Genomic DNA, 21,860 nt, shown 5'->3' with positions numbered 1-21,860 from the left:
GGGCCTAGTGCAGCTGAGAGCAGCAGGTGGCCCATGGTGCCTTTCTGTGGTGGAGAAGCCTGGCATTCTCTTAACATGATGCTTCCAGGCTGGAGGGAACTGGAGAGATCAGGGCCTGGATTCACAGGGCCTGCTTCTCTTCTGCATTCACATTCCTTTATGATATGTGGGGAAGACAAATGGTCCTTGCAGCCAGCACAAGCATAACCTGTGCTCACATCAAGGCCCTCGTTCTCTTACAAAGCAGAGGAAGAGGTCATCCCACAATTAAGAAGTACATCCTACATGTTAAATACCAAGAAATTTAGAAGATACCCTCTGCTTTTTCTAATGTGCACAACACACTGAAAAATCACCAGGGATCAGCTTGTGGCCTGGATTTGCTTCTCAGCATGGTTAACTGTACCAGTCCTTGTGATTGGCTTTTTGAGCGGTCCAACGTATAAGTTTAATTCTAGAGTTTCTCTTTGCTATTCCTTTTCCTACAGATCACTTTTTTGCTTTTCAAAGGAAGCCTGCCTCTTTCCACAGATGTCTACAGGAGGGGAAAGTAAGACTCTGAAGTACTGAAGTAACACCAGCTGCATTATGATCTCAGCAGCAGTTTAAAGTAAGTGGCCAAGCATTATTAATTCATTGGTGCTCACTTTTACATCATTTATCATATCGAGCTACTGTGGTATTCATGTGGATGCAATGTGTATTTCCAAAGAAATTTTCATTGTGATTTATCAATTAATTATCAGGCCATTACACTTTATTGAGGTGTTACTCAGAGTCTCAAATATTCACTACTGCCTTTAGAGCAAATACTTCAACTCCATCTAAGCCTGACAGTGTCTTGCAATCAACCAGGCTGCTCTGCCAAAAGCTCTCTCTTGCTTTACATGATGTCAAGGACTGCAAAGGAGTGGTACCACATAACCAGAAGGCAATTTGATCCCTCTGGCCTCCTCCACCTGGCCACAGACAATACACTGCACAGTGTTTTTACATCTTTGCTAAATGGATGTGAGCGGGCAAGGGAACAGGGAGGGCTACAAAGAATCGTCCCCCCATGTCAGGCTTACAGTTGCTGAGTTTCAATATCTTAAAAACCTGTTCCCAGAGAGAAGGTAAAAGCAGGAACCCAGGTAATTCAATAACTGCACTTATGATAAAGCAGGCAAGCTCTGAAAAGTGGTCACCGGAATGATCTCCTCAGACGGGGGCAGGGGGGCCAGCACGGTTTTGCTACATTCAGTGCCCGCTTCTCTGAAGGGGCAAGTCCATTGAACAGGGAGGTTTAAGAAAGAACAGCAACATCAGCCCTGTCAACTGAAAGTGACAGAGATCTGGTGTTTTTAGCATCACATCTCACAGGCAGCCAGGCCTCATCTACCATCCACCTCTGGCAGCTGTGTCATATCATCTGTTCTTTAGCCAGAAAAAAGATGAAGAGAATTTGAGGATTTTTTTCTCCATGCAATTCCTTTCATCTTTTTCTCTCCCAGCCAGCAATTTCTGAAAGGTGCACTGCCAGAAAGTGGTGGTAGTTGACAGGTCAGTCTTAGAAAAGGGAATGTGTGAATGTGTGCAGGCGTTAACAGCCATGTCTGTACAAGCCAATTCCTTGTTAACTGAGGTTTCAGCAGCTATTTATCAGAGGGGAAAAAAAACAGGTGAAGAAATGACTAAAAAATAAAATAGGCACAATGATAAAAGATGAGGCAATTGCATTTTGAATCAATGGCATTGTGTTAATAGCATGACCTTCCCCTTCCAAATCCAAGCCATAGCCAATGGCTATGACACTGCCGTTCTGAGAGAGGGAAGTTTGCCACTAACACAACATGGAGGAGAAAGCAAAGGAAGAGAGCAGCCCTTCCTGCTCTTCTTTCCCAGCCCTCTCTCCAGCCCCCCAGGCCTAGGCTAGGAGAAGACCTCGTTGTGCTGCTGGGTGACCCGGATAAACGTCGTTCTCTTGCTCAGTTCCTTGAGTTTGGCAGCTCCCACGTAGGTGCAGGTGGAGCGCAGCCCCCCGAGGATGTCCAGGATGGTGTGTTCCACATCCCCTTTGTATGGCACCTCCACAGTCTTGCCCTCTGAAGCCCTGGAGAAGAGATCAGTCACTGCATTCATATGGATGCAAAACATGAGTGTGTTTAATGGAGAATTGTGGCACTGAACTCTGCAGGCTGCAGTTTACAAATGTGCCCCCAGCTTTACTGCTTGCTGCTGCTTGGTGCTCTCAAGCACTGAAACGCCTCAGCTCCACTCACCACCAACACTGAGAAGTAGAAGCAGACAGATCTTGTAGATGCTCCAATATCCCATGAGTTTATTTACAGATCTGCCCCTTCCTCCCCTCTACCATCTGCCTACAAGCAAGTGGAACTTCCAGCTTTATTGAAAAGTAAATTTGACTGTGAGAGCTGCAACTTTGAAGTATAAGGAATGGCCAAACTCAAACAGAGAAATGTTGGAGCTGGTTCTCAGCAGGCACCACCCAGCACAGCTCTACAGAGGCTTCATGGCCCTTGGGCTCTGTCCCATGTTACTGATCAGCCACAGATGGAAGTGCTCTGGCTGTCTCCTACCAGTGTGATTCTCCAGAGCTCACAGAGAGAGAGAGCAGGAAACCCGTTACAGAAACCTGCTGCACAGCTGTCCCTTGAAGCTAAAAGGTGATCTAGCACAATTCAGTGCCAGGCAAAAGGCCAGAAAAACACCAATGCTGTGAATACTGTCAAGTGCTGGTGCATGCCAGCACAGACTACACTGTTCCCAAAAAGCACATCTGAAAGAGTTACATGATAGAAGAATCCAAGCAAATAACTTCCACTCCTCCTCCAGCTTTCTCCAGCCCTGTCACAGACATTTTTTCATAGAAATCTTTCTCTGGGACTTGTTCGTTTTCTGGGAAGCAAGGGCCCCAGAAAGAGAATGTAAAAAATTGTTATCAGCTGCTGTGGAAAGCAATAGGATGCACCTGTGATTGGGTCATGTTCCCATGTTTATAATTAAGAGCCAATCACAGGGCAAGCTCTCTGGAACACAGAGACAGAGAATTCTCTTGTTTTTAGATTCTTTTCTATTCTTAGCTTAGCTTAGCAGCATCCGCAACCTCTCTTCTTATTCCTATTAGTATAGTAATAATGTATTATATATCATATATCAATAAATCCAGCCTTCTGATCAAGAAACAAGATTCTCGTCTTTCTCTCACCCCAGCAACCACCTCAGGGCGCTGTAATACAGCCCCATGTTCAGCAATCCCTCCTGTAGCGGAGACCCTTTATGAGGTGATCAGTGGCATCAGCAGCTGATCCCATTACACTTTAGAGTAAGCTTGTCCTGCCTGGCACACTGGCTCTTCTGGGAAGGGAAGCCTTGGGAAGGGAGGGTCTAAGACAGATGAGGAGACGCTTTCCTTCTGCCCTACAAAATGGAGGCAGAAATCATGGCAGCGGTCTGTCATTATTCTAAATGTGGCTTTATTTGCTTCTTCCTTAAAAGTTTCCAGGGGATAGTACAAGAAAGGGCATGCCTGTTTGTAGGCTCCATTTGTGAATCATTAACAACAGCAACAGCTGCTATGTGGAGGTACTTCGGTGTGAGCCTGCCTATATTTCATCCTGTTAGTCTAAATGTGAGGTCACAGCCCTAGGGAGACAATAAAGGCAAAGTGTGGATATGCCATGTGAGTAAGGAGCCATTATTAATCTCCCTACATCTGATGAGTAATTGACTCTTTCTTGAAACTCTTAAATAAGCACTGCAGTGGCCAGTGGAAGATGGATGTGCCACTGGCATCTTGCAGACTGCACAGGGTTTAGGGGTCTGTTGTATGGCCTCTGCTGCTGGGAGTTCCCAGGCTTTTATTTTCAGCTCCAGTGCCAGAAGGAAAAGGCTGAAACAACACTCATGCCACTTCCTGCTTTTGGCCATGCCCATCTCTTCCAGACAAAGCTGGGAGGTTGAGCTCAGGCTCCAGGGAGCTTCCTGCAAGATTATGAGAGACAGTGCCATGTCTGGGATTTGCAGAAACCAGTGCAAATTCTACCATGTCCTGCCACCTGAAGAGCCCTGCATGCTGTTCTGTGCAAGGAGTGCAGGGTTTACTGCATTCGTGCATGGCCGCCCATTCAGTTCATGCATGAGAGGTCAATTAGCTGATGCATGAATGCACCATCAGTAAATGTAAATTCCCTGTTAATTTGTGCTTAATTTGTGCATCCTGTGGGTCATAAGCTGCACATTGCTCCTATGAACATGAGTGCTTGGTGGTCCTTTTTTCAGTGAAAAAATACAGAAATGGGTGATGGTTACAGCCACTGCCCCTGGGAGAGATCCCTGCAGTGGCTACAATGGTGTCAGGAAGCTGAAGCCTGTGGGTTGCCACTTAAGGCTTTGGAGACCAAGGTCTACAGAAGTGGTGAACACCTAATGACACATCCCCAAAGCTCTGACAGCTAAACCCTTGCTATTGCTTCTCCAGAGTCAGCTGGTGGGATGTCCTGTTGATCAAGGAGTAACCTGTAGACATCATACTGGGGAAAACACACTAGAAGAGAGGTGTGAGATTAGCTCCAGAGCCTTGTCCACAGAGATAAGGGGATGATGTTTCTGATGAATATATACTCAAGCTGTGCTAACATTAACCCCAATAGTCTTGTCCCCAGAGGAAAGGGGTTTTTAAGAGATAACATGTTGCTCAGACTGAGCTGAGAAGTCATCTGGTTCCCAGGGAAGCGTGGGTGGAATTTCACTACATGTATGCACACACTGGTGCACTATTAATTGCTGTAGTCTGGCCCAGGGGTGGGATCTGTATCCAGAGGGCTATAAAACCAAATGTTAACCCCTTTAACACCGTGCTCAGGATGGAGGAGAGACATTTAGTAAGTGAACTGCTACAGTATCATTCCCTGGTGGCTGGTCCATAGGGAGGAAAAATGGAGTTTTTAACTTATGTATGTTAAGACTGTGATGATGTCCAAAGAGTTCATACTGGACTAACCTTCTAAGGTCTCCCCAATGCGTGCTTTCCCAAGGAGTGATGTATAGGCCATGGATTGGGCTTGCTGGGCTTGCTGTGTGTGAGTGCCAGACTAGTTCATGCATGAGCACTGAATAAATTAATGCATGAGTGCCCAATTAATTCATGCATGAATAGCCAGTAATTTCTGCATAAGCATCCAATCAGTTCATGCATGCATGCCCAAATTATTTATGTCCAAACACCCTGTTAGTACATTCATGAGTACCAACATGATGAGTGCCCAGCTGACTCCCACCAGCACCCACATGGGTGCTGTGCTGGGCAAACACAGCAGGGTTCAGGTGACAGGGGGGGCCAGTGTGACCTGTGTGGGATAAGGCCACAGCCTGCATCATTGCAGAGATGTTCCACCTGGCTCCAAAAATGCTGTGAGCCACCAAACTTTCAGCAAGTCAGAGGAGCACGTGGCATCTCTCCTCAAGTGTATTTATGAAACAGCAATGGCCACTGGGAGAGAAGACACACCTGGACACACCTGAGGAGACGTGCAGTGCACTCCCAAAGGGAGCGTAGTCCCTGTGTGACTCATGCTAGAAAAGGGACAGCTGTAAAGGAACTGCGTCCCATGGACAGCCCTCAGTGTTGGTAACACACCAGTGTTTTAGTTACTGCCAAGCTGTGGTTGCTGCAAGTCAAGGACTTTCCTCTTCCTCACACCACCCCACCAGCAAGTAGGCTGTGGGGCACAAGAAGCTGGGACAGGACACAGCCAGGACAGCTGACCCAAACTGACCAAAGGGACACTCCATACCATATGGCAACAGGCTCAGTATATAAACTAGGGGGGAAAGCTGGCTGGGGCCACTGCCCAGGAACTGGCTGGGCATTGGCTGGCGAGTGGTGAAAAATTGTGTATAACTTGTTTTGTATATTATTACTGCTGTTGTTATTATCCCTTCCCTTTCTGTCCTACTAAACTGTCTTTATCTCAAGCCATGAATTTTGCTGTTTTTTCCCAATTCTGTCTCCCATCGCACTGGGGGGTGGAGTGAGCAAGTGCCTGTGTGGTGTTTACTGCCTGCTGGGATAAACCATGACAATGGATTACACGGGCTGTCACAAAAGCTGGCACACTTGGCAGAGAGCTGCATAAGCAAGACAGCAGGAGCTGCTGAGGGTTTTGCTGCTCTGACATCTCTCCTGGAGCTATGACCCAAAAGTAACCCCTTCTCAGAAAGAAAGGTGATGACAGAGCAATTGAGGCTCCCAGCGGCTGGGAAAGGTGTGCTCAGATGCTCTCAGCAGTAACTCTGACTCTTGCCAGCCACTGAACAGAAAGAGAAAACAAATTGCTTCAGACTTTTTGCACAGGGCCCAGTCTGTGGTGCTCCTCCTGGCCAGCTGAAGGCTGCTGCATGGAGGGATGTGTGTGGTGGGTGGGAATCCTGGCAGGCTGCATGGGATGAAACACATGAGATGGTGCTCTGCCAGCCCAGCAAAATGTGGGTCAGAATAAAGGGGTCAGGCTGCCCTGGCATGAAGCAATCTTTTGAGTGGGGCATATAAGAAATGGAGGAACTGGGGACACGTCTTCCAGGCTATCATTTGGGATACACAAGATGGTAAGCAGCAGCTGGCAGTTGGTGCTATTCTGCCTCTGTGGCCAAAATTTCACCCTGCAGTTAATATAAAGTGCCCAAACCCAGCTTAGTAGCAGCTGTGAATTGCTGAGTGGCCACAATAGAACTGCAGCATTCACACAAAACCTGTGAAATTTCAAAAGGGTTAACAAAAACAAATTGACTCAAACTGAATAATACTGCATGCATCCTCAGACCCTGCTTGCCTTATTTCTCTTCTCCCACAAAAGAAACACAAAAATTGCCTTTCAGAAATCCCCAGCTCTGATCCATATTCCTCATGGAAGGAGGTGAAAATGTAAAAATAAGCCAATATATAAATGACATAAGATAAATGAAAGTGAGTACACAGATTAAATGGGATCAGCTTGACATATTCATTACAAAAACAACTACTCTCATGACTTTTATTCCCTGCCACAGCCATCTCACCTTATCTGTCAGTTTTAATGTAGCTGCTGCAGGCTCAGGTTCTCCAGCCAACACGTGGAGTTTTGAGAAGATGAAGTTAAATGACAAGCAGTCTGATTCTGCAGGGGACTGAGCACACTGAGCTCCCCACTGCTCCAATAACACACTGTGAGTGTTCAGGCTCTTTTAAAGACAAAACAGCTTATTTGGGTCACCAATACAGACTTACAGCTGGGCTTTTTAAATGCATATAAAGGACCCCCACTGACTTGACCTGTTTGGGTCAAGTTTGGGGTATCCAGCATTTAAAATGCTGACTAAGAACCCTTTTGGTTCAAGCTTGCCATCAGCTAAACTAGGAAGTGATTAAACTTCCTGTAACTTTTACTATAAGGGCTGTTTCAAATCCCCCTTCAATGCCCAGCACATTTACAATGCTGGATTTAGCAGCTGCTATTTTTAAACCACAGTGACACTCATGCTGGGACAGGCCAAGGAAGACTGAGCCCAAGGCTGGTACAGGCAGCCAGGTCAGTGTCATGGCTGCAGAGTGAAGATGAGTATCAGCACTTCCCCAGTAAAGACCCAAGGCTCACAGATTTAGTGTCTGGAGCTGTTGTATCTAGCAGTACACTGGCAGACTCCTCCTATGCTACCTATTAGTGGCACAGAAAGGTAGTATTTCAACAGAGACTAAAAATTTCAGATTGTGCTCCTGCTCCCTTGCTGCTGAGAAAGTCTCAGAACCTGGTCCCCAGGAAATTCTCAAATCAAGGATGCAAATCAAAATACAGCCATGGATCAAGCCAAATTTGTATAGCATTGCACATAATGACTTTAAAAGGTCTATCTAGACTGAGCCAAATACAGCACCTTTCTGTATAACCTTTGCTCCTACAAGATGGGATACTTGCACTTCATCTCATTTTTAAGAGGGACCAGTGTCAATTAGTTTGCCTGCTGGCAATAAATTTTGTTGCCAGATCACACACACCTAATTAGGTAGAACAGAATTTAAGAGCTGCCTCAGTCCTTTGTCCTCTTGGTACAGCCAGCCTTCTCAAACTCTTCCTGCATCTTTCACCAGCTCTGTGGGGGCCAGTCCCTAAGGACTGTGCTGTACTGAGATCTGGCAGCACATTTGGGCTGCTCAGTGAGATGGCTCTCGGGGAAATGCCAATAACCACAGGCCTGAGCAGCATCAGGCCTTTCCCACACTCCAGCTGACTCAAGCTCAGGGTAGCACAGGACAGGAAATGATCATTCAGGTAAAGGCTGCCAGCACAACTGTGCAACTGGCAGCTGCCACTTTTATACTAAGAGACACTTATTAGTGCTGTCCACTCAGACCGTTTGTTCTGAGATTTGATGACAAGTAGACTTGCTAGGGCACAAAAGAAGAAAAAAGAGCTCCCAGACTCTGCACTGCTTCTGGGCAGTGGCATATGAACCCAAAGTGAATCAAAACTCAGAGATATGCAACATCCGTCTGGTGTTTCATTTCAGCTTGTCTCAGATGCAGATGGCATCTTGTGCAGCTCTTTCTTCTGCAAGAAACCAGTTGTGTTTGAAAGCAAAAACAGTGAATGGGCTGCCCAGAGACCTGGTGGATGTCCCATGCCTGGAAATACTCTAGGCCAAGCTGGACAAGGTTCTGAGCAAACTCATCTAGTTGAAGATGCCCCTGCTCATTATGGGGATGTTGGACTAGATGAACCTTAAAGGTCCCTTCCAACCCAAATGATTCTGTGATGCCACAAACTAGACCACAATCTAGGTTGTAAATGCTCTGACAGAGGCTAAGTTTTACCACTTTGCACTCCACTAAGTGCTATGTGAACAAATACACAATTTTATGGTGCAGAGGAAAACCACCACAGGAGTCAATGCTGGGGTGGAGAACAGGAGGTGGGATCAAAGATCCTTCTATCTAGCATGACATCTGGGATTGCTATCTATCAGCTTATCTCTGTTTCAAAGCATGAATTCCATTTCATTTTGTGGATCCCATTCTGCTTTACATTCTGTGCTGTCATCTTCACAGAGCTGAAACTCTTACCCATGGTAGCAGCAGGACACGTTGGGAAAAACTTGTATCCTGGAGTGGTTGTAGCAGATGAGGCCAACAAACCCATCAATCCCCAGTGTGTGGCTGGAAGTACAGGTGTACTGAGACTCCTGCAAACAGCAACTTACCAGATGGGACCAGAGCCTGAATCTATGCCAGCAGAGAAGAATCAAAAGGGACCCCTCAATAAACCAGTGTTTACTGTAAGACAGGAGTCATTCTCCAATGAAGTATGTAAGAACCATGTTGTCCAAGGGTAGTGACTAAGACTGCCACTCAGAAGAGAAAAGACACAGAGGTTTTCTGATGTCATCTGCTTTTCCAAGAAGTCAACATTGTCAGCACTTTCCAGAGTAAAACAGCAATGGACAACAGATTTCTTTGCAAAATCTGTCTTCCTTACCTCTCCCCTGAGGAGTTAGCTCAAAAATGAAGCTTCTGCATTCTGCATTATTTGAGGCTACTCTGATGCTCTGTTACCTAAAGAGGGCTGGAAAAACTGTACATAGGCTTCTGCTGCCTATGAAGACTGCCCAAAAAATGCAGAAGGGAGTCCCAGAGCTGCTGCTGGTGTCTGAGTGCTTTGGAAGTCCTGGTCCTCATCTCTGTACTGGGGAAACCCCAGCTGAGCTTCACCGGCTCACCAGCACCCACCTTCTGCAAGCAGAAGGGAGCCTGTGGGCCAGCTGGGAATCCCTACACCAAGAAGACACCCAATGTGGACAAGCAGAGGGACAGAAACTGCAGCCTGCTATGTCATGTTCCAGCATTTAGTTCATACACATCCTGAGGGAGCAGTATGTCAGAAGAGTGCCTAATGACTTCCCAGACCACACAACTGGTGCAGCAGTGACAGCACACCATACCAGCTGCAAACAAGTGAACATCACTGCTCTCAGCCAGCCAATCTCAGCTCTTTCTCCCTGTCTCCCTGTGATGTCATCCCTCCCTCAGATTTGCTGTTGTAAATGTAGGCAACAGCTGTTTCAATGGGAGCAGCAGCATAGGCCTGTTTCCTTCTGCCCAATTCTGCTCCAAAAGTTCCTGGATGGAGGGCTCACTGCAATTGCTCCTGTGTGGAATTCATACCTGTATTCAGCAACCCCTCCTGCATGCTTCTTCATAGCTGTATCAGAGCTCATTCCATAGAATAGTTTCACCTTCTTGCCGTTCCTTTCTAGAATTTCTCCAGCACTCTGGTCATGGCCTGCAAACATTCCTCCAATCATGACGAAGTCAGCACCAGCTCCTGTGATCAGCAAAAGGACACGTAAAAAAGCAGGGAAAAGAGAAGGTGAAAGCCAAAGCAAGAGCACAGGGATCTCTGGAAACAATAGCCAGCATTTTACAGTTTAGTGCAGAGTCCCCTCCTGTAATAGTCACAGCAAACGTGGATGAAAAGCTTTACTTTAGAACTGACACAGGCTGAATTGTATTTCTCTCGTAATTTAAATGGAAAAAAACCCTTTTCTGTTACAATGACAAAGATAGAGATTATTCTACTCTATCCCACAGCCTTTTATTTTCAAATTCAGTTTCAACTCTTCATAATAGTATCTGAGCACAATTCCTTATTAACTGTGACTGCAGCAATCAACAGTCCTAAACACAGGGCTGGGACCTGTTAACTCTGTACAGCTCAATGCTGTACACAGAAGTGGATGGTTCCTACTTCAAGAGTCTTCTAGGCCACAAGTGGAGAATGGGAATGTACCCTGAAGGAAAGCAGACTCATGGATGTAATGTAATCCTCCCAGCAATTACATAAAATGATTGATTCAGATTTTTAACTGAAATAATGATTTTTCAAGTCCATCACCCATCTGTGTTCAGTGTTGTTCTGGATGATACCTAGTCAAAGAGATCTGGATGCATCTCATTTGGCTCCTGTTTAAAAATTCTGGTCCAAGGACCATCACTCCTGGGTTCTATGCTTCTCAGCACACACCACAAAGAAGTCTAACCCATAGCTACTACTCCTAAATATGTTCCAGATACTGAATAGCAACACTGAATACTCAATCATGACTGTTCAGTCTGTCTATCTCCTCTGGGTTTGTAAATCATGAAATCAGCTCTGCTGGGAGTAAGATCAGGAAGAAGGTTTTTGGAATCATTCCTTATTTTCTACTGTGATCTCCAGTATTTCCAGCTGGGCTGGAACTATTCCACCAGCAGCTCCTCCTTTGATATTTTGGCATATCTAGGAGTCTTGCTTGGAAAAGTTTGGCCTTTAGTCTTTTATGAGCCTGTGGTGACCCAACCCTGAAACAAAGCATTTTCCTGTTCATACTCTCTGCTTCTTCAATGTGTATGTGCCAGAACAGGCCTCTCCTCTGCTCAGCTTCTTCCCAGAACTGGCAGAAGAACTGAGCTATAAACCACACTTCACAGAAAGCACATGAGCTTGAACTACATCCATCCTCCTAAGAACAAATCTGAAGTCTGGGGAGACCCCAGACTAGGTAAGTCTGGCATTAGGATTTGCTCTGATCTCTGTCACTATCCCAACAATAGCACCAGACCTTGAAATCTGAAAAGTAAGTGAAATCCCTATCACATCTGCACAGCTTCTACCAAACCTGAAGTTGAGAATATTTTGATCTTAGAACACATGACAAGAGTGAAGTGTGCCAGTTCCTCCCTCCGCCCCTTTGCCAAAGAGCAGAGCTGGCAGCAGTGCCTGGGGGCAGAGCACCCAGCTGCTCTGCTGACCTCACCTCCCTTTGCCTGGTGCCTGCTTGAAAGGAACACTGTGTCCATGGTAAAGGGATACTAAAAATGAAGCTTATGCAAAGCACATCACAAGCAATATTTATAGCCAGGCACTCATTCAGGTATCCTATCATGTCAGCTGCCTGGCAGATTTCTCCTGAGCTTTCTTGTTTCAGATGGCTGAGTTTTAAACTCTCGGTTCAACTCATGCCTGCCAAAAACAAAGGGAATACTCATATTTTAATTACTGGTGGCAAATTCCTGTTGCTACCTAGTACAACCTTGCTCCATCTTTCAAAAAACAAGTACCCTGGGAAACCTAGCCAATGTCTTCTTTGTGGTGGAAGAAAACATGAGGAAGGAGGGACAGATTTGAGGTCAAGGCTGCAAAGAGTGTTTTAACAAGTCAAAAGCCTGCCAAAAGACATTCTGGATTCTGCCATGTCAATAGTACCTCCTGATCCCCAATTCTAGTGCCATTTTTGGTTGTGGGTCTTACAGCCTTCAAATTAATAATGCAAAAGGCACATGAAAACTACACTTCAAAGTCACAGAATTTTGGATCCTGTGCACTTCTGTATCTATTTATTATTTTCCTTTTGGCTGCCTATTTTTGGGAGGGAAGCAAATATGTTTGAATTACAGGATTGAAACTCATCCAACTTGAGGAACTTTTGCAAACTACAACATAATTCATCAAGCTATTCCAGAAGAGAGGAGCTATGTTACAGCAGATGCAGCACGTCTAAACATTGAATCGACACATGCTTGCAGCCCTGCTGCTCCAGAAATGACAAGCCCATATTAAATATACTTCTCCAATGTTCTCCAGAACCTTCCAATGTGCTTCAGTGTTGCAAACATATCTGAAAGTTTCAAGTCTGTTCCATTATGTTTCCATCAGTTAATATCCTACCAGGAGGTTGCAGCTTTTAGCATGGTCTTTAACTTACGCACATTTTTCTTGTATAACCACCAGAAGCACTGGTGATGTTCTCAACATCCATCTGCAGTCTTTTGTTTTCAAGTACAGATTGACAGCATGGCCATTATTTTAGGTTGTAAAGGACTGGAAACACCTGGTTGTTTCCTAGATAACCCAGGATGTGATGGGGGATGTTGCACACAAGCATCCCAGCAGCTCAGTCAGAGCTGGCCAGACTCGTCCTGGTTTTACACAATGCCACTTTCGTGCACTGACTTTCCCCTTGAGGCCCATGCTGTATCTGGGCTGATTTTGCTCATTCACATTTCACAGTGCCTTCTCTTTCAAGCCATTACAGAATAGCAGTGCTGACGCCAGCCTGAGCTTGCAGCACTCACACAGTTCTGCTGGATCTGGATAGAGTCCCTCAGATGTCTTTTGTATGCCTGATTATACAAGTCACTGATAACCAGATTGGCTCTGCACAAATTCAGCTGGAGTCGGCCTGGATTTGTGAGCTGGGCAGCCCTCCAGGCAGATGCAGCCTCAGTTTGCCTGGACCAGAGCTTAGCCTGGAATTAACATTCACCTGTGCTCCAGCTGAGCCAGGAAGCTTTTGCAGCAGTAGGTACACACACAGCTGTTGAAAACGGGAGAAAAAACCAGTGTGATCCAGTATAATCTGGAACTAGCCTATGTCCCCAGTTGACTTTTCCATATGATTTTTCCTTCCTTTTCCTTCCCTGCTCCTGCATCTCTTCTCACCACTGCTGTAAGGAACAGCAGTAATGTGTTAAAGATGCTGGCACAGGATTCAAAAGGCACATTCTTTCTTGGCTGTGTCAGAAAAATATGTGACCTCAGGCAATTGAACTTAGTATTTCTGTGCTCTGACTTCTCATCATTAAAAAAGGAGACAGTAGTGCCTCCCTGGAGCATTCTGAGAAATGTGTTCATGTTATCAGCCTTTCCAAGGGTTCAGCTGTATGAACCATCTGAGAGCCCAGCATAAATTTCTTTAATGCTTTCTCTCATTCCTGCATCAAAACAGCTCTTTCCTTTCCTATCAACCTTCATCTTTTTCATTCAGTTTACCAAATGCATAGCAGGTTCCCATCCAACAGCTCCAGAACTACAGCAGTCTCTCCCAAAGTATGTTTCTCCCAGCATTTCTGTTCCTCATCTTCAGTGCTTCCCAGTTCCTTGCAGTTTTAAATAGGCTTCTACCTTGTCTCCCCTGTCAAAATGCCCTATCTGCCTCTGAGTCCTGACACCAAGTCACAGGTGCACCTTAAAGCTTCTCAACATCTGTTTCTTGGTTCTTCACAATTCTCTCACTTAATCCAATCTACTCCTTGTGTTTCCATGAACTCGGCTGCTCTAGTCACACCTTTAGCCATTTTCCAGTGCTTGTCTTCACATCTGGGATTCCCTCATACTTCCCATAATTCAAATAGATGCTCTGTCACTCCTTTATAGGGAATCATCCCATCCCATGAAGATTTTACAGTGATCCACCAGAAAGAGACAGCACAATTACTTTCACCAAAGTCCTCTTCTTGTCTATTGTCCGTGCTTTGTTCAGGCCTTCATCCCTAGATGGCATTGTAGGTCTGGGTGTTCCACCACCTGGTCTTTGCTATCCAATATATTCATGTAACTCAAGCACAGAGGTCTGTGCCTGACAATTCAGTATCAAGGCTTTGACTTGTAAATGTTGGGCATGGTGGCTGCGCTCTAAGAGGTTCAGATAGCCAACCACTTCAGTAGCATTCAATAAACACTGATAGTAACAATGTTATCTCAAAGCTTATTTTGCCACATACCTTTGACAAAGGCACATCTGGGTCCAGCTTGTCAGATGTTCACAGTGTGTCTATGTCAAGTGTACATAACCAGATACAGTAAGTTTATTGCCTCAGGGTCATCTCCATCATTTCCAGCTCTGTAGCTGTGACACACAGTCACACTGATCTGTCTGGGTTACTATCAAGAGTACAATTACTGCCTGGAAAATGTCAGCTTTCTGATGGCTCCTCTGTCCAAGGGATAATCCTGTGGCAGCCTTCAGACATGTACCACTGGGAATCCCAGCACCTCTTGATGAACAGCAAAGCCAAAAACTGTCTCTTCACAGGTTTCAAGCAGGTTCAGGTTCAGTTAGTCCAAAGAGACTACAGGCATCTTTTAGACTTGTAATAAACACTACAAAGAAAAACATTTGAAACACTGTGAAGTTGCTCCCTGTTGTTCTAGCTTCTGGAAATGCTCTTGCTGAAGAAAGACCTTTCCCACAGGCCAGGTTTCTATGCAGACAGCTGGGAATACAGTGAAGTCACAGTTTCAGTTCACAAGCTCCCAAGGACCACACCACCAGTAAGAACTTGGTGAGCTGTGAAGCCAGAGAAAGGCAGAATAAAGACCTCACTGCAGGCACCATGTCAGAGTGAGGACTGAGGAGAGGTTGGGCATTTTTTTACCACAATCCTATCTAAGAGGGTGGATGCTGCTGCTCAGCTATGTTGGAATCACCCAACTGAAGTATCTGCATTGCATCACATCACCACTGGGCAACACAAGGGTTATATGAAATCCTATGACCAGGCACATTCCTTGCTGGTAGCAATCACTCCACAGCTGTCCTTAGAATTCTGTAATTAAGTCTTCCTTGTGATATGATCTGTCTCAAAACTGGAGCTGTCTGCAAACTTAGAAGACAGATTTTGGTTTCAGCCTTTCCAGGAGTTGAGTTCCAGGCCTAGAGTTTTTCTTGGCAAGTCTGCAATCTGAGTTTAGGCCTGCCTCTACTTTCCATATTTGCAAAGCTTCCTGCAAAGCAGACATTCTGCATCATAATGTTGTTTTCATACCACCCTGAAATCCCATGAGAGACTCTGCTGTCCCACTGTATTCCAGGCATTACCCTACTTGACACCTCCAAAGAGTCTGGCCTTTTGGGAGGTGGGAGAGTACCTTTAAATGTCTTGTCATCTCAGGATGCATTTAGTGCCTGAATCCCATGTGCTGCTAACAAGGTTACGGCTAAGTGACAATGATGATTTTGACCCCCCCATACCAACGTAACTCTCATGCCCAACAGACCATACCCACAGATTAAATCCTCTATTCTATCATCAAGAGCTGGCGCAATTCACTGAACTTACATGAAAGCAAAATCTGGTAATTATTAACTTAGATGTTTCAGACATCTGCCTAGCTCTAGGGGATACAGTATAAATAAAATCTCATCTCTTCAAGTGGACAGTTGATCCCAAGAACATCTCCAGGGATCTGGCCTGCCTTTTTGTTTTGCTCTTCTGTCCAGCATGCATTGCACCAGCTCTTCTTCCACTCAGGGCTCAAATCAGCCAGATCTGGCAACGTTACAGGCATCTCTGAACCCTACTCAGAAGAAACTCTTATGAGTTTTCTTCGTACTCTCACAGCAGGTGTATCTCAACCACACCTGGCAGATAATTTCTAAATATCACTTTGACCACTCTATGTTTTGCACTGCAGAATTTGGACTGTCTGTTCCAAAAAGCAAATTCATGCCTGGTGCATTAATTTCACTGGAGTCGGCTGCAGGGACTAACTTAACCTCCGGCTAATTGATTACACATTCAGGGTCACACCGATTCCTGCATCCCTGCTGCCAGGGGCGCTGGAGACACGTGGGGGTGTCACAATACACAGCTCTTACCAAACGCTTTGGCGACATCTCCTGGGCAGTTGCATCCTCCGTCCTGCACAAAGAAAAGACAACAGTGAGTGGCAGCGAGGTCACTCAGGGACCCAGTGAGCACTGCAGCGCTGTGGCCCCTGCTCAGGAACAGCATGTCAAGAGAGCTGACCGTGCACTTGGGATGTATCACCTTGGCTACATTTTCACAGAATCCAAATAATCCTTTCCACTGCTTACCTCCTTGAGGCTCACCTACTCTACTGTACAGTCTACTGATAATACTACTGGTAACAGCAGCAATGCAAATTCCTGACTGCAAGCTTCCAAATCCCAGAAACCAGAAAACAAAACCTCCTCTGACAATCTGAATCATCCCCTGCCATTTTAATGTAAGGCTGTGTGAAGCAGAGGTACCACAAGCCTCTACCTTAAGCCACCGAAGACATTTAAAAACAATTTCTCAGCAGTTTACAATATATTAAAAGGCCACAGTGGGAGGGAAGAGGGAATATATCATCAGTTATGTTGGATTTTTATCTGATAATCTCTAGTTAATACAATTTTTGGTTAAGTGAAAATGAGCCTCTCATCCTACTCCTTACTGTATGCTATGGTCTTGGTAAGGAAGCAACAGCGCTCTGGACCTTTAGCATTTTAGACCTACACATTTCAGTTTCAGTGCAATGAAGGGGGTTCAGCTGAGGGGAGGGAGGTTGTGTATGTGAGACAGAGCTGTAAAAAAGGAATGGCACACAGCAGAGCTCATAATGTGCTATGGTTCTTTAGGATTTGTAAAAGTCCGAGCACCAGATGAAAGATCCTTTAGTCTACACAGTCATTGTACCAGGAGAGCTCCTCATTCCTTTGATGATCTGGATCCACTGCAGACTGCCAACATCTTTGTTGCTTTTGAAGCTACCCCCAGAGTGGCCAGTTACCCCATGCTGTTTCACCTCCCTGTTGGCAGAACCGCGTGGCTGTGCGTGACCTGCGGCCGAGCACAGCCAGACACCCCCTCCATCAGCCATATCAGAGCTGCCTTTGATGGGCAGCTGCCAGCAGGGCTCTGGGTTAGAAACTCTGTGTGCCCAGAAAAGGATTCAGACACAAACCGAGCAGGTGGATCCAAAAGTGAGTGGCTTTTCAAAGGGCACCCCACTGCAAACAGTGCCTGGTAGAACTTTAAAGGCTTTTATTCCATTTGCTGATAACCTCTAGCACATTATGCCTTTTGTTGAGCTTAGACACCCTTGCTGTCAGCTCCAGGAATGAGTGCTGGGCTGACAGCTGAATCTCTCTCTCCTTTTAATGGCTCTGCTTGTGCAACTCTTTCCCTTTAACAAGTCTGTCATAGCCTGGAGGAGGGTGTGAGTGCGTGTGCATGTGTCAGGGGAGGAAGAGCCATGGTAGAAAGATGAGTCTAATAATCTTATAATCTTTAAAGAATAGTTTTAGGACTCTTACTACCTGAGAGACATTGGCTTTGAATGCTCTCTGGTAGGTGGGTTGTAGTCAGTTGTTTTTGGGTGGCTCAGTATCTGACTTTTGTAACAAACCCAGTAGTGGCAGTGATGAAGGTTTTATGCTTTCAAAGGTGCCGTGAGGATGGGGGGGCTTACTGTGTAACCATTAATCACCAGCTTCAAAAAATATCACTTTGAATGTTACCAAATTATAAAATGCTGAGCAGCTTAAGAGACTTAAAAGTTCATGGGTTACCATTTAAGATAAAAGTAACTGACAATGATGATTCACAACCCTTCTTTATCTGTAGATGTCTTCAGTTACTTCAGATAAGCAGGTAAATTTAGTGATTCACAGAAAGGGAAACAGAAAGGGAACATACTAAGCAGTTATGTCAGAAGATGCTATATAATAAAGCTATATGCAATAAAGCACTTCATTCCTTGTGAAAAAACAGGCACTCTGTCTACAAAGTAAGACTGTTCTGCTGCTGCATTGCCTTGGAAGCTAACCCTTGAAATTCAGCTTATTCCAACAGGGCCCTGGGTCTAGGTTCAAAATGACTTGTAGATGGCTGGGCTTCAGTTATAGAGCTTGCTGCAGGCTCAGCTTCTACCTCAGAACCCTGGGCAAACTGATCTGTAAAAATCTGCCTCTGAATTCAGGAGAACTGGCATAACACCAAAGCAAGACTACTGAAAAGGGTTACGGTCACGGGACCTGTAGACAGCACGATTCTGAGCCAAGTGGGCGCTAGGAAGAAGGGCAGGGGAAAGCAGCTTCCCCAACAGAATTACTTTAATGTGGCTGAAGTAATGTTTTTGTCCCCAGTCTTGTTCTCCTGATAGATAAGCCATTTTACAGCAACAAAATTTAGCCAAAGTAAGAAAAAAATACATCATGGAAAACCAGTATACACTGGTTGAACATTTAATATTATAAGCAATTTATAATGAGTTTATAAGTATGATTTATGTTTCAAGCAACCTTATATTATAAGCACTGCATAACCAGTGCTTTCTACAAAGCACTGTAGCTATCTATTTGCTGGTATCAGCAAACAGATACCTATTTATTATGCAGAAGATATATAATGTATGTGGCATATACAGCAGTAAAAACAGTACATATGACGCTTTATTCTGAACTACATATACTGGGTGTGTTTCTGTGTGGGAAAAGGGACAGTATGGCAGTAGCTGGGTGAAGAAACCCTTAGTCATTTCTTTCACTGAATGCTGGTGACCTATCACCCAGGCAGGGAGAAGGGGAAACAGGGATCTCTGTCAAATGACAGCCACATGAGAGAGGACACATGCAGGGCTTCTTTCCATTCCCCACATTGCTGGCTTACTAGAATATGTGACTGCCTCTGTCCAGCAGAGGAGTTCTCTGACCTAGAAGAAACATCTCCAGCCGGCCCCCTCCACTGTAACTCACTGCAGCACTTTCTCAAGGCCAATGGATTAGCAAGAATGAAAACTGAGACTACTGGCTCCCAGACAAACAGCACGGGACAGAAACCATGCCTGTATCTCACGGAGGGTTTCCTCTCTGCTTTCAGTGAGTCATGAAAGATTCATTTCTGAGGTGAGCTTTTAGTCTTACAGATAATTTAGCATGAAGAAAGTAACTGGTGCAATTTTACCTCCTACTTCTCTGTGTAAATGACTAGACAGACACCAGGTGTTCACTTGGACTATCATGTTTGCTTGAAAATTGTCACTTTCCTTGTCAACGAATCAGTTCCAAAAATCATACATGATAACTTCAGTAATAGGAATGTTTAAAAGCCCAGTTTGTGGTCCCATCCTAGCAGAGCTCCTGAAGATCAGGGTTCAGTCGTGCTGTGCTCTCTGCAGTGCCTTTACTGTGCTCAGCACCATCACTTCCTCATTCTGAGAGCGAGACTTCTTTTTCTTCATATGGAAATTATACCAACATAACAAGACAGGGGAGTTAATTTGATGAATGTACTGGACAAGACAGAAGTGGATACAAGAAAGTACCCCAAGGAACTAACCCATATCACACCATTAGCTACAATCCACATGAACCTAGCTGTTAGGCTTTGAATCTCTTCACATCCTTCCTGCTGCTTTCATATCAACATAACAAAAACTGCTGGACACATTCCCTCCTGGGGAATTGACATAGATAGCTGTGGTAATACTCTGCCTGTAGGGATTTTTTTGGCTCAGGTAGGGTGTGCCCCTTCTTCAATCCGCAGAAAGACAGCAGCGAGACATTTTGAGGGATGCCATGTATACTTGTTGCCACCAGACCCAATTCTATACTTAGAATTGCTGCCATATGGTGTTTTTCTGTCATGAGGATACCTCTCTTCCATGATATTCTTGCCAGAGCTCTGGCAACAACCATGCAGTCCAACTTTTTCTTTCCCTAATAAATACACCAATATCCATCTGAATGCTCCAGAATTCAGGCATAATGTCCTTACCCTTGCTTTACTCTCCTTAGATTAGGTGAGAGAGTTGAGCTGAAGTGTTGTGAGCTGCAGCTGAAGGTATTTCTCTTGGCCCAGATGTTGGTAGCAGACAGGTATCAAATTGCCCTCCTGCATTGCCCCACTGGGGGCTGATAGGTGTGGGACCACTGAAACCTGAGCAAGTCAAGAACAGATCCATTCCCAAAGCAGGAAAGGAAATACAGTACAGAACCATCTAATTTTTCAACAGTCCGAATACAGACTCCCTGTTTTCTTCTAAAATCAGGATAACAGCATTCTTCTGAGGGCTGCTAGCAGAAAATGATTATTGCAAAACTAGGATGGGTCTCTGAGCACCACTGCCAGGATGACAACTATACTTAGGCAGCCTTCACAGTAATGAGTGAGGTGTTCATGCTCTATTGCACACATTCTACTGTCTGTTATAGACAGAAACATTTGCAATACTGCCCAAGTCATAGAAATCACAGACTGCTTTTTTTTCTGCAAAAGTCACACAGAAGAGCCACAGAGAGTAGAGACTGCACATTCATTAACAATAAAGAGCAAGAGAAATCTGACTGTAACACATCTTCCTGCTCTATCATACTCCAAGAGATCCAGTCAAACCCTTTGCCCACCCCCAATCAGTTTGTTTTCCTCTCACCTCCCTCCTCAACAACACAACAGAACATTCCTTCCTCCCATGGATACTAGTCCCAACAGGGTCAAAGAAACCAGGGCTTTCCAGTGATTTCACTTGGCAGTAGAACTAAAATCCAGTGTGTGGTCTCTCCTAGAGGGGCAGAGGGAGGCTGCTGGCTGTGAGCACAGCACACAGGTGAGCCCTCCCCATGAGCAGCTGCCTCACAGGCAGCCTGCAGAGGCTGTGCCAGCCTGACATGCCTGTGTATGCCCAAGCACACAGGACCTTCGGGTGCTGCAGGCTGCACTCCAGCTCAGTCTGGGGCCATGCTTACTACCAATTTACTTTCTCTCTGTGAGGTGAATCTGGTCTTGCTGACAAGAGTGGAAACTGCCATTAGCAGGCAATACAGACAGATGCTTTTTTTCCTCCACAGGCTTGTTATTTCCCCCGAGTTTAGTGAGAACATAAGTGGCTCACGTGCTAGCTGTGCTCAAAACAGTCACCTCAAACACTGCTGCCCCTGCACAGAGAGCTTTGTGTGGACACTCTCTGAATCAATCCAACCAGGGCACAGATGGGCTCACATCATTTTCCCTTGTACTCCCCTCTATGCCTGCCTGCCTACCATTCAGTTACACTCTGAGGAAAGCAATGTTTACATTCCACCCCGACAGAAGTCTTTCATAGGAATTACAGCTTGCTTCAATAGTGAAAACATTACCAAGCTTCCTATTCTGTTTACATAACAGCTTACTCCACAAAGGAAGAGGCACAGTTTGAAAAACAAAACAGAAGCGAGGCACCCACATCTTTTAAATGTTAGAGAGCTGGTTTTTCACATCTGGATCTCCACTGACTGTACTAGGAACT

General features: G+C 45.3%; 1 protein-coding gene across 1 annotated transcript in view; it reads right to left on the bottom strand.

The window, feature by feature from the left end:
- Positions 1–477: 477 nt before the first annotated feature.
- The window catches only part of GMPR (guanosine monophosphate reductase), a 38,299-nt gene continuing 16,916 nt past the window's right edge, over positions 478–21,860 (bottom strand). Inside the window, exons 7-9 of the mRNA XM_058027021.1 lie at positions 16,447–16,489; positions 10,193–10,352; positions 478–2,092 (exon numbers count right to left, since the gene is read on the bottom strand). Of these exons, the coding sequence (XP_057883004.1) occupies positions 1,912–2,092; positions 10,193–10,352; positions 16,447–16,489 (384 nt within the window). The 3' untranslated portion in view covers positions 478–1,911. The remainder of the gene's footprint in view (positions 2,093–10,192; positions 10,353–16,446; positions 16,490–21,860) is intronic.

This window comes from Melospiza georgiana, chromosome 1 (genome assembly GCF_028018845.1).
Source record: "Melospiza georgiana isolate bMelGeo1 chromosome 1, bMelGeo1.pri, whole genome shotgun sequence".
Lineage (NCBI taxonomy): Eukaryota > Metazoa > Chordata > Aves > Passeriformes > Passerellidae > Melospiza > Melospiza georgiana.
The sequence above is the reverse complement of the archived record's forward strand: the minus strand, read 5'-3'. Positions and strand labels throughout refer to the sequence as shown.